General features: G+C 43.4%; 1 protein-coding gene across 2 annotated transcripts in view; it reads right to left on the bottom strand.

Moving 5' to 3' along the window:
* Window positions 1-13,274, bottom strand: part of FNTB (farnesyltransferase, CAAX box, subunit beta) — a 68,202-nt gene that overhangs the window by 8,608 nt on the left and 46,320 nt on the right. For both annotated transcript variants that reach the window (XR_544714.2, XM_008518966.2), the window contains exons 8-9: window positions 7,448-7,577; window positions 4,577-4,709 (exon numbers count right to left, since the gene is read on the bottom strand). Coding sequence is in view for 1 of the 2 variants with exons in the window: in XM_008518966.2 (XP_008517188.2) it covers window positions 4,577-4,709; window positions 7,448-7,577 (263 nt within the window). In the remaining variant the exon portion in view is untranslated. The remainder of the gene's footprint in view (window positions 1-4,576; window positions 4,710-7,447; window positions 7,578-13,274) is intronic.

Raw genomic sequence — 13,274 nt, 5'->3', positions numbered from 1 at the left:
GTTTTGGTTATATAGGCTTTTAAAAAATTATATATGGTTTACACATATGCTGTAATCATACTATTGATTTTGTCTTCATGATTTCTTCTTTAAAGAAGCATATGTAACGAGTACAGGGATTTTGAGGGGGGTGATAAAAATTCTAAAATCTATTATGGTGGTGGTTGCGGAACTCTGTGAATATACTAAAAACCACTGAATTGTATACTTATTTATAAATGGGTGAGTTATTGGGATGTGAATTATATCTCAAGAAAGCTGTTATTTGGGCCGGCCCGGTGGCGCAGCAGTTAAGTTCACATGTTCTGCTTCAGCGGCCCAGGGTTTGCCAGTTCGGATCCTGGGTGCGGACCTATGCACTGCTTGTCAAGCCATGCTGTGGTAGGCATCCCACATATAAAGTTGAGGAAGATGGGCACAGATGTTAGCTCAGGGTTAATCTTCCTCAGCAAAAAAGAGGAGGATTGGTAGCAGATGTTAGCTCAGGGCTAGTCTTCCTCCAAAAAAAAAAAAAGAAAGCAGATATTTTAAAAAGCATCTTTATTAAACTTTAGGATAACTGCATTAAACATCTGTACAAAATATACCTTTATTTCATATTCTATAAGAAATAAAAGACTGTTATTGTAAGGTAAATGATAACCTATTGCCAAAATTGGAATCTGAAAAGAAAATGCTAATGTTTATTATTAAATAGATTACAGAGTTTCAGTTTAAAAGTTTAAAAGCTAAACTTGACAAGGAACCTCCAGATGAATTTGCACACAGCACACACAATCATAGTGAGACGAAGGGAGAGCCGATTGCAGGGTGATAACCATGCCCTGGAACCAGCCTTTTAAATCCTTATGCCTCTCCCTTAGATTTCAGATCCCCATTATAATGTCATTTTCCATTTCAAAGGTTCCTTTTATCCAAGAAATCAAAAGTTTTTCAAACAATAACTGACAGGTGTAGCCACATGTAGCTCAATTTCACAGGTGGACAAACACAGGCCTGGGGCATGTCCCAAAGAACATATGAGCAGCTAGTAACTAGCACTCCAACAGAAACTCTCAGGCCTGATTTCTTATTGCTCCACAAAAACAGAATAAAAAATCCACAAAAACGGAGAAACTCTCTAATTTAGTCAGCATTTGCTATTTTCAAGATACTACTACTAATTCATTCTTCTACTCAAATGCTGGTTTTCCATGTGTCAGGCGGCGCCTGCATGGCCACGTGCCAACGCAGGGGCCGGCCTGGGTTCAGGTGCTGCCATGTGCCGGTGTCTATCATCTTTTTAGTTAGCAACATGACCATCACCTTTTAAAAATATATTTGTTCGCCTACTAAAATAAAGGTGGTAATGCACGTGGTAAAAAAAACGGGAAAAAAAGCACAGTACAGAAGGATAGAAAATGTTAAAAGTCAGTCTCCCTCCCTTGCCCCAGGGTACCCATTAGAGGGGTTTGTGCCGACTTCCAGGAAAACCTGTGTGAGTGCCAGCCCGTGTGCACACGGACTGCTCTGGGCCTGCCCTTTCACACTTTATGGTGGGTCCTGGAGAGCTTTCCATGTCAGCCAACTGTATGCAGCTATTGTATGGCAAGTCATAATTTATTCAAATGTTAACCTGACGGGCAGTTAGGCTGTCTGCTATTAAAACTCAGCTTCAATACACATCCTTTGCTAATATTTCTCCCAGTAAATTCCTGACAGTGCACTTGCTGGGTTCAAATAATTTAAACAGATGTCTCCAAACTACCCTCCAAACATGATGCACCTATCCACATGCCCACTAACAGGACAGGAGGGCCTGTTTCCTCACACTCTCCCCGACAGGGGGCATCAATTTCTAATCTCTGCTGATCTGAGAGTAAAAATGAATGGCATCCTCTGTATTTACTTGCCTTTCTTTTAACTGTCACCTTTTCGTTTGATTAATGACCATCTGTGGTGGTTACAGGCAGAGCTCTGATATAGTTGTAGGTGGCAAGTGGGTATCATAGAGCGACTCACTTACCCTCACTGGACCTTGTTTCGTCACCTGTAAAATGGGGATAACGACAGTACCTATTCATAGGGTTGTTCTGAGGGTCAAATGAGAAAATCCATGTGACACACTCAGTTCAGCCCCTGGCCCAGGGCAGCGCTGGGAAGTCCCGGCTGCTAGGAGCAGGAGCGGCTATAGCGAAAGGAAACACTGGCGTAGTCCTTATTCTGTCTGTTCAGTCCTCTGCCGGTTTCTCAGCTGGGTTCTTCATCGGTTTCTTATTGGTTTGTATGACTTTGTCAAATTGAAGAAATTAGCCCTTCATCCTTTGTCACAAATAGTTTTCCCCTCGCTACTTGTTTTGTTTTATAGAATTTCTCTTCTTTTGTAAAACAACTTTTGTTGTTTTTCTTTAGGTAAGAAATACATATTAATTATAGAAAAGTTAGAAGATACAAATGAAAAAGAAAGAAAGCACACATCACCTGTCATTTCACAACCCAGATACTTTCTATTAATTTTTTGGAGTCAACTCTTCACTAAAAATGGAATTATATACAGATTGCTTTGAAATGTAACTTTGATCACAGTATATTGTGAATATCTTTCTGCATTGCATCTCCTTTTGATTCCTAAACTCAGTATTTTGCCCACCACTCAAAACATTTCCCTTCTTCCCAGACCCCTAAGACCCCTGCTGGTCCAAGTCCACTGCTTCTGAGAAGTGGGTGACTTTCAGGCCCAACACGGGCTCCTCCCAGGCAGCAAAAAAAGCTGGAAGCACCAAGATGCACAGGCAAAGCTTTGAGTGTGACTGGCCTCCAGAACTTGGGCTACAATAAACGAAACATCAGCGAGGGCCCCCTTGAAGGCTCTGGCAGGCAGCACTCCTGTCACAGCTCTCTCCGGACTTAAGTGGCAACTGCAGAATGATGGCATCTTATGCTTGCCAGGCACAGGTGTGCAAAGGGCTGACAGTTTTACCAGGGGCTCGACCTCACCAATTCCAGATAAAGAGATCACGAAAACCCCAAGTTAGTTCTGTTTTGAAAGTATTAGACTCTCGAGGAATTCACGATTTCCCTACGATAGTGGTCAAGCCAGAGACGGTGCAGGCCACAGAGTCAGGGCAATGATAGGTCTTAATGCCCTGAGACTGAGAGCCAGGGACCGCAGGCCAAGGACTCTCAGGACACAGACAGGGAGAGCGGCAGGCAGGACAGAGGCTCTTTGCTTCAAGTCAGTATCAAAAGTGGCCACGACTCAAATTAAATTAAGAAACTAAAGAAAGGGGCTCAGAACGAAAAAGTGTCAGCAGGAGGACAGTAGAAAAGAATCTCGTCTTCTATACCTGAGCAATTAATTACCCAACTACTAACCCAAAGAAAAGCTCTCCCCTGGGCCAAGAACACGTCAGCACCCAGCAGGGCAGCCACGGCTTCCCCTCTCCCACTGGTTTCTTCAGAGACACCGTGTTCTCACATAAAATAAATGAGAGATGATTCAGGAGTCTGCAGGCAGCCTGAGACTTCAAGAGATAATACGAGAAGGCTCCAAGAAGTTTTGCTGACTCTCTGACTGCTTTGGTTTTGCATTCCCATTTGAGACTCCACAGAAATGAACATGGGTCTCTCCACTCCAGCTGGTGCAGGTGGAACAAACCTGCATTTAGGATTCTTCAGTAAATTTAAAATACAGTCATACCTTGCTTAACGATCGGGATATGTTCTGAGAAATGCATCATTAAGGAGATTTCATCATTGTGCGCACGTCACAGAGTGTACTTACACATAACTAAATGGTATAGCCTACTACACACCTAGGTTATATGGCACCAATCTTATGGGACCACCGTTGTATACATGGTCTGTCATTGACTGAAACATTGTTATGCAGCACATGACTGTACATTTTTTTCTTAGGAAGATTAGCCCTGATCTAACTGCTGCCAATCCTCCTCTTTTTGCTGAGGAAGACAGGCCCTGAGCTAACATCCATGCCTATCTTCCTCTACTTTATATGTGGGATGCCTGCCACAACATGGCTTGCCAAGGGGTGCCATGTCCGCACCTGGGATCCAAACCGTCGAACCGCCGGCTGCCAAAGCAGAACATGCACACTTAACCGCTGCACCACCGGGCCGGCCCCAGTACACCATTTCTAATGGCGGCAACTACGCAGCCAGCCAGACATGGTGGGTCTTTTCTCCATGGGTTCTAGTTATCTGCCCCTTTATGCAATTGCCTTTTCCGTCACTGTTGCAACCATGTGCACAGCATGGGTTTTCAGTCCTAACAGGACCAATACAGAGCTCTCCAATGGAAACAGTGGCTTCACACCCAGGTGAGATGGCAGTCACCATGGAGCCCAGGCCAGGCACTTGCCTCCTCCTAGCCATGGCCACTCTGAAGCACAATGACCCCTAAACCACTGGAACTAAATCCTAGTATGCACATGCATGCTTTTAGGCAGGAGGTTCCACATGGGGCGCTCAAAATCCAGGACAGACGGAGTTCATTTCAAGCCTTCTAAAAAAGGCTTCCTGACTTGTTTAGCAGCCAAGGAAATCATCTAGCCCCTGCCAACAGCTCCCAGGCTCACCTTGAGTGTGCAGCGCGCGGTGGAGCAGGGGGAGGAGCCCTGCCTGCCAGAAGGAGTAGCAGCCGTCCACCAGCTTGTTGCAGCGGCCCTGAAATCCGCCCTCGAACCGCATCTGCCGGCTTGTCACCCATTGCTGAGAATGAGACAGTAGGGGGGAGACAGCTGCAGCATGAAAAAGACACAAAATCCAGCAAGACGAGCTCTCCGGAGGCCGATCTGGGGAGAGGCTGTTCCCATCGCTTGGCTTCCGGGCACAGGGTTCTGCAGCTTTAGCTTCGTACTTCCTTCCCCTCATTGCCACGGACGCAGAGGGGAGCATTTAAGCTGACTCCTTTGAGGCGACCAGCACTGATTGCTGCTCTGTGCCTAACAGACAACTCCCTTTTCCAGGGTTCCACATGGGTTCTGGTGCGGAGAGAACAAGGAGGCCAACTTGGCTGTAAGGTGGCCTGCAGAAGTCTCTTAATAAACAAGGCTTAACTAGGAGTTTAAGGCAAGAGCAGCAGGGGCTCATTTCTAATTACCTTCCCTGCTCAGGGAAGTTTATAAGAAGTGGATAAATGGAATTTTGTGCTACATGTCATCAGATGATCTCATACACTTCCTGACTTTTACTTAGCACCTGAGGGAGTTCACCCAAGGTCTCTTAGCAAGTCACTGGCAGGACTGGAAGCAGAAGCCATTAGTCCCGATTACTAGTGATGGCTCCGTCAGTCTAGCCTCTCTGCTTCTCCAGGGGAACCTGGTTGGCTGATACAAGAAAATCTTTTACTTTGAAGCTGTAAAGTGGCTCTTGATGTCACTCAATGGTCACACATGATGCCACCATTCCTTGCTTATCTCCAAGTTTTCTAAACACACTCTACTACTAAGATCAAGATAGTCGTGGGTTTGGCCCCCAGGAAGGAGCAGAACCATCTGGCTGAGCAGATAATGACAGTTTCATTTCCCTCCCAGCCCGCCAAGGCGGCTCCAGCCACCAGCCATGGACTCAAGGAGCTGCCTACCAAACCGAAAGGGACAGAAATTCCCCTGTTCCTAGATTCTTACTGGACTGAGTTCCTGATAGTAGCCGCTAAGGGCCCTCCTTTAAGTTAACAGCTGCAGAGTGTAGCTTATACCCCTGTTCAAGGCAACACTCAACCATAGAGAGTCCAACCCCAAATTCTTAAAAGAAAGACACAGGAAACTACACTGCAGGTACAGGCACAAATATATCCCCAGTGGGTCTGAAAGGAATCAATGCTTTAGGGACGATGCCATTTAATGAGAGTAGGCTAAGCATTACTCAAGAAAACAGTGGGGAGCCCCTTCTTCTTTACTTACCCCACAGTTTAAGTGTTTTTAAGCCAGACTCATCAACTGTTTGTGGTGCCTAAGCCCATGGGCTTATTCTGTTTCCTTTGGCTACATGAACTCACAAAATCCTTCAGATATGGGTCCTAGTTCTCCCAAAGCAAATGGAGGGGAGGAGCAGTTTGGGTAAGAAGGACACTACATTTATTGAGCGCCTACTATCTGCCAGGCTGTTTGTACATGTTATCTCCTTTAACCCTCAAAGAACTGTTATCTCTACCTAACAGAGGAAAAAAAATTCAAGCTACAACAGATTAGACAATTTTCCCAAGGTAATATGGCTAGGAAGTGGTAGAGACAGGGCTCAAATCTAAAATATTGTCCTTGTATCTGAGGCATTTGCTAATTCTATTCCTTATTTCTGCCTAAGCAGTGGGTCTTTTATGTTTCATGCCTTGTTGGTGATCAGATTTTAAAATAAACCAATAAACTCTAAGTCCAGTACACAAAGCTGCCATTTCAGCATGATCCTTCAAGCTTTTTAAGAACCTTCAAGAAAAGTATGCTCCAAGGGGCCTCCTAAGAATCAGGACAAAATGCTGCTGGTCATATCTCTACAGAGTATAACAGAAACTCTCTTGGAAGCTCACGATGGGTCTCACAATGGTTCTATGATGGGAGCCTGATGCCTGAACTTGGGGAGAAGAGATGAACGTCAGTTGCTGCTAGTTTGCTTTGAGGTCATGGTCAGGGAATAAATGCTTCCCAAAAGACGTCTCCTTGGTGGCCGTGGGTGTGTGCATGTTTGTGCACCAGGCCTCCAAAGATAATGTTACTATGACCCAGCGACTCCCTGAGGCTGACTGCTATCTGAGTTCATTCTGAATATTGGTCAAGAGCGTGGAGTCCAGATATAAATGCTTGGGTTGCCTGCTCAACCCAATTACCCAGCTCTGCTCAGCTCATTTAAATGTAGTTATTAAACGTTCACATGGTGCAGCAGGTAATAAAAGCATGGCTTCAAAATGCCTCAAAGCTCTTCTCATAACTTTTTCTCTCAGGAGATTCTTTCTAGGACACGATAACCTCTAATTTTAAGAGACTGAAGTTACACTTTTTTTGGAAGTCTGAGGAAGGTACTCTGGCTTATACCAGATGTCTGAGGGACTCAAGAAGACGCTGGGGGTTGGCCTAACACACTGTGTAGAAAGTTTAGAGCAGGGAGATGGAAAGGCGGGAAGAAGGGAGCCAAAACTGAGAGCAGACGGTCACTCCTTCCACTTTCTTGGAACAGTGCTGAGCACTCTAATAGCTACATCTAAAGCTTCATTCAGGACTTTCAGTTCATCTTCCTCAGCAAAAAGAGGAGGATTGGCAGCAGATGTTAGCTCAGAGCTGATCTTCCTCAAAAAAAAAAAAAAAAAAAAAAGGGCTGCTCTTCCTCAGTTCGTGAGCTCAAAGCAGGAACTCTGCTAGCCCTTCCCACAGCCAAACCATCCCGAAGCCTGTGTGTCTGAGGAGCCACATCACCAGGGGCCTGGGGCCTGAGAGGAAGATGGATCAACAGATACTTACTAACAAGCTCTTCAAGTTCAAGGAACGTTCCTTCTTGAGGATGACCAGTGCAGCCAGGCCACAGAAAGTGTAGCCGCCGTGGGCTTCCATCCCAGGCACCCCGCCAATTCCACCTTCCCAATTCTGACACCTAGGAGGAGATTGAGAAAAGCAGATTGAGGGCTCAGTGTCAACCAAAGAGTGGCCAGGTTGAGGCCACAAGCGCAGAACCACTGTGGACGGCCAAGAATGAGTTTGCTCAGATTAAGGCCTAAACCATCACACAACTATGAATGGAAAATGCTAGCTAATTAACTTTGGGAAATGCCTTTTCCTCAAAAAAAAAAAAAAAGGTGGGGGGGACTCAGAGTTTACTTATGTAACAAACATACTACCTCAAATCATTACTTTTTAGAAAAAAGTTGTAAAATCATATATATAGTATGATAACCATCAGGTTAAAATAAAATTGAAAAATAATTGCTGATTCTGGTTATCTTATAGTCCTGGTCTATTGCTGATATTTCTCTTCTTTATTTTTCTGTATTTTCAAAAAGTTTCTGTACTGAACATGTATATCTTTACAAATGTTCACAATAAACCTTTTTTTTATTAGAATTTCCTCTGTACAGTTATGTGTCACATAATGAGATTTTGGACTGTATATACGATGCTGGTCCCATAAGATTAGTACCAAGAGCCTAGATGTGTGGTAGGCTATACCATGTAGGTTTGTGCAAGGGCACTCTATGATGTTTGTCCAACAATGAAATCACCTAACGATGCATTTCTCAGAACATAGCCCTGTTGTTAAGCAATGCATGACTGTATTCAAATTACTCATTTATTATTATTACAATTATTCGGGGTTAGCTTATATATTAAGAGTGTATTTTCTAGTCATAAAAACATGCATAATCTTTGGCCCAGCAATAGAGAGTCATTTCTAGGAATTAATCCTATAAGTAAGAATGTGTCCAAAGATCCGATTTTAAGCATGTTTACTGTGTTCCCATTTATAACAGTGAAATACTGGAAACTCTGAAGCTCAGCAGGAAGGGACTGGTTATGCAAATTATGGCACATCTGTAGAAGAGGATGCTGCGCAGTCATTTACAATGACGCCATGGAAGGATATTTAAAGATGTTCCAAAAACATTACAAGAGAAAAGTTATAAACTGATAATGTCCTGTATGATTTTTCTGGAATTCTGGAAAGATATACACCCAAGGAGTGGTTGGTGGTGGATTACAACTGGTTTAGATTTTCTTCTTTTTGCTTGTCTATAATAAACATGTTTTATCCATGAAATAAAGAAGTTTTCTCTTCAGTATATTTTCACGTAACAACATAGAGCTTTACTTCCAATTATCTCCAAGTAAGTACACAGCATCACACTCTCTACAGGGGCGTCTGCCTCACAGTCCTGGCCATGGTGCAAGTGCACAGATGGATGAGCACTTCATCCAAGACTGGTAGAACTGCCGGGCGGGAGAGAAAGGAAGCAGTGACACCTCCCGTCTGCAGGCACCTCTCCCCGGAGGCCTGGCATCTTGAGAACTCACAGGGCTTTTTCAGAGAGGCCCCAAGCCAGGGAGATCACAGAGCAGAGTCAAAAACTGGTACCATTCCCTGTACAGCTTCTTGAGCATCCTCCAAGCCCCAACCTCCCCGCCACCCAACACACACACTCCAAGTTTTCTTTCCGGTACACTTAGCTACGTGGAGCACAGAGAATAGCTCAAGTGTGAAAGGTCTGGTGAGTGGAGATTATGCAAGGAAGCTCGTAAAATTTTTCATTTTCTTAACTTTTCTTAACCTACCCCTTGAAAAGTTTTTTGAATTAAAAAAATTCAAACCCTATAAAAAAATAAACAATGAAAAGTAAGTCTCCTGCCCACCCTGGCCTCCTCCCCCCACTCACCAGCGGTGACCACTGTCAGTTTCTGGGTCTTACTCCCTTTCCCTCTACACACGCACACACACACTGATGCGCACAACATACATATTTTTATTCCATTTCCCTCCCTTTGTTTTTACATGCGTGGGAGCATTTTACATGCATAGGAGCAATTCAGTCAAATTCTTTGGGAGTGTCTTTTAGCTAAACATAACAGACTGAACACAAGAGCGCAATAAAATGAAAGTAAAGGAATTTTAAAAGGGATAAACCCACAAGGGTAAAGAGAATACCAGAGGATATGAATACAGACAGGAAATAAAATTTCAAAAGCTAGAAAAGGAACTAAGAAGTAACTGACTCAATAGAATAAAGAAACCTAAACCAGCCCAGGAGAGGGGGGGAGGCCACAGAAAGCAGGGTGGCGTCGCCCATGAGAGGCCCAGGGGCTGGAGACAGAGGGCCCTCTAAAAGTGGGATGTGTTTGAATCCAGTTGACTGGTTGCACATGTTTATAAGAATCTGTTACAGGGACCGGCCTAATGACGTAGTGGTTAAGTTCATGCGCTCCGCTTCAGCGGCCCAGGGTTCAAGGGTTCGGATTCCGGGCATGGACCTAGCACCACTTGTCAAGCCACGCTGTGGTGGCAACCCACATAAAATAGAGGAAGACTAGCACGGATGTTAGCTCAGGGACAATCTTCCTCAAGCAAAAGGAGGAAGATTGGCAATAGATGTTAGCTCAGGGCCAACCTTCCTCACACATACACAAAAAGAGACAGTTAGACCTCCAGGGACCCTGCAGATGTACTGAACCCAGCAGAAGATGAGAGGTTTCAGGGGTTTAATCAAGAGGATCTGAATTCTCATATATCCAGGAAAGCTGAGAACAGGAGGGGGCTGTGCCTAGCAGGGGGGTTAAATGAGAGTCTACAATCTGAACACACCCTTCAACCCCTTTCCCTACTAGTATTTCACAAAGCTGGCTGCCAACTTCATGCCCCACCAGGAATCGAGAAGATTCTCCTCTAGGGAAACTAATAAGCCCAAAACAAAACCCTCCAGATATTGACATATGAGAATCCCTGGCGAATGGCTGCGTCCTAGCCCATCCCGGCTCACACAGCTCCCATCGGCTTTTCACACTTGACTCCCAAATATGAACTCCAGACATTTGAGCAAAGTCTCTAATATGAAAGAGAGACCAAAACAAACAAACAAAAGTAAATTGGAGGAAATAATGTAGGGAGCAGAAGTAAACTTTTTAAAGTTATCTCTCTAGATAAAATAGTATATGAAATAAGAACATTGCAAGGATAAAATATTCCTGAAACAAGAACAGGAGAGTATATTAAAAAAAGAAGTATTCTTTTCTATAAATAAGGATAAAGTAAGCTCTAAGAAATTTAAAATAGAATTGCAGGAAAAAAACTCAACATAAGGATTAGAAGATAAAGGTAAAGTAGTCTCTTGGGAAGTACAATATGAAAGATTTAAAAGGTGGGAAATGGGCAAAAAAGTCTGAAAAATTAGAAGACCAACCCTACTTATAGGATGTTACAAAAAGAACAAACATAGAAAACGGAGGGGAAGAAATCATCCGATAAATAGCATAATAAAGTTTCCTGGAACTGCAGTGTATGAAGTTCCAGATGAAGATGTCTGCTGAGTGCCCAGCATAATGAATGGAAAACAATCCATACCACGCTTCACCAGCAGGAAATTTCCAAACAGCAAGAATAAAGATTCTAAAAGCTTCTGGGCGGGGGGGGATGGAGTGGGACAGAGAGAAAGAGAAGACAAAAACATGCAACAGACCCGGAACCACAATGGCAGTGGGAGGCAGGAAAGAACAATGGTCACCATAACAGGTTGTGGTCACTTAACTTCTCTGTATTCCAGCTTAATATCAAATTCAATATCCCCCCATTTGACATGTAAGGAAACTATGACATGGAGAAGTCCAATAACTTGTCCAAGGCATAAAGCTAATAAACGATAAAACTGGAATTCAAACCCAGGCAGTCAGAGGTCCACATCTACTAAGTGCCTAAAAACCGATGCTCCTGTAAATAATGGCCATCCACTCTGGACAAAACACACAGACACAACTGCCCGAGGGCTCAGCAGACTAAAAAAGGCAGGCAGATTTGAAAGTTGGAGCAGACGACAGCAGGCAGGCAGTCCCTCCCCTCCCGCAGCGGTATTTCCCTTCACCGTTTGCCCTGAGGATGCCTAGAGACACCCAGTGGCGGCAGCGGCAGGTCAGCGGTCAGGGAAGGGCAGGTGAAACTAATGGAAAGCCCACATCTCTCTGGCAAGAAGAACCAGGCTGACAGAAATTGAGGAATCCAGAAAGAGGAGGGCCAGAGAAGGAAAACCCCAAGTTCTGTGTTTAAACTTTGCTCCTTTCTACCCAACCCCTGAATCACACAGGCATTGGGCAAACTGAAAGCAGCTTCTGACCAAGAACTAATGCAAGAGCTGAGCCAGCGCACAGCGCAGGTGTGATGCTCTGCAGTTTGAGTCTAACCAAGTCGCCTGCCTGCTGAAACAAAAACATCAACACTCTTCAGGGCACTCTAACAGAATCCAGTGTGTGCAACGTTAACAGCACAATGTCCAGGGTACAATCCAAAAATTACTTGACATATGCAGAATCAGGAAAATGTGACATGCCAATTCTAAGATAGCTAGATGCTGAAATTACCAGACAAGAATTTTAAAGCAGATATTATAACTATACATTTACCTCAGTGAAGAAAAATACACTTGTGATGAATAAAAAGATGGGAAATCTCAAATGAGAAACAGAAAGTATAAAAAGAACCAAACTCAGGCAGTCTAGCTCAAAAGCCCATACTCTCAGTCTCTAAACTACAGCTACCTTACTACTGAGCATCACACACCAAGTCCTCAGTAAATGCTGGTTATTCTTATTATCAGCCTTTTTAACAATGACACTGGAAGCCAGAAGATAATGGAGCAATTCTTAAAAATTCTGAAAGAATACAATTTACACAGTTTACAATTTAGAAACGTCTAACCAAATAAACTATCAATCAAGTGTGAGACTAGAATAAAGATACATGCAAAATCTTAAAAATGTATTTCCCAAGTCCTCTTTTTTGGGATCTATTGGAGTATGTGTTTCATTAAAATGAGTAAGTAAACCAAGAAAAAGCAGGACAGGGACTTCAACAAAGGAGAGAAGTGAAGTGAATTTCATGCGGAGAAGAAGGTTCTGGATGCTTGCTGTGCAGCAACCTGAGAGCAATCTGTCCAGACTGAAGCAGGAGGGCAGAAGCCACCAGGAGGGATAAGGCACAACCCACACACATGCACACACGCACGCACACACACACACACGAGAACTGATATATTCCCTGAAGCGTTTGAGTGTATTGAGAGTAACTTTCTGGCTCTGGTAGAAAATCTGGGAATGAATTCATGAATTTACATACATTTAAAAAAAGAGGTAATAATTAAATCCAGGAAAATAAAAGTTATACAAAAAAGTAAATAAGATCATGGTACATTATCTGGTTTGGCTGTAACTTATATTTTCATAGTAGTAAGTACTACTTTGACACAAATAAAAATGCAAAAAACAAAATAGAACAAAACGGCTTGGATATTATTTCATAACAGTACATACATATCTGCTATACCTTTTGTTTTCTTTTTTTTAAATTATGAAATATTTGAAGCATCCAGGAAAGTAGAGGAAATAATATATAGAAACGCACGTATCTGACACCTAGCTTTGATTTAACCATATACACTTCAGGTCTTTTTTTTCATTTTACAGAAATGAACAATTACAGACACAGCTGGAGTCTCCTGCGTACATGTGGAGACCTCTCCTGATCTCATTTCCTTTGCTCTCTCCCCAGAAGTAACCATGGTCTTGAATTCGGTGTTTATCCTTCCCATGTATGTTTTTA

The sequence above is a fragment of the Equus przewalskii genome, chromosome 25 (genome assembly GCF_037783145.1).
Source record: "Equus przewalskii isolate Varuska chromosome 25, EquPr2, whole genome shotgun sequence".
Classification (NCBI taxonomy): Eukaryota; Metazoa; Chordata; class Mammalia; order Perissodactyla; family Equidae; genus Equus; species Equus przewalskii.
This window is presented reverse-complemented; position numbering and strand designations above follow the sequence as displayed.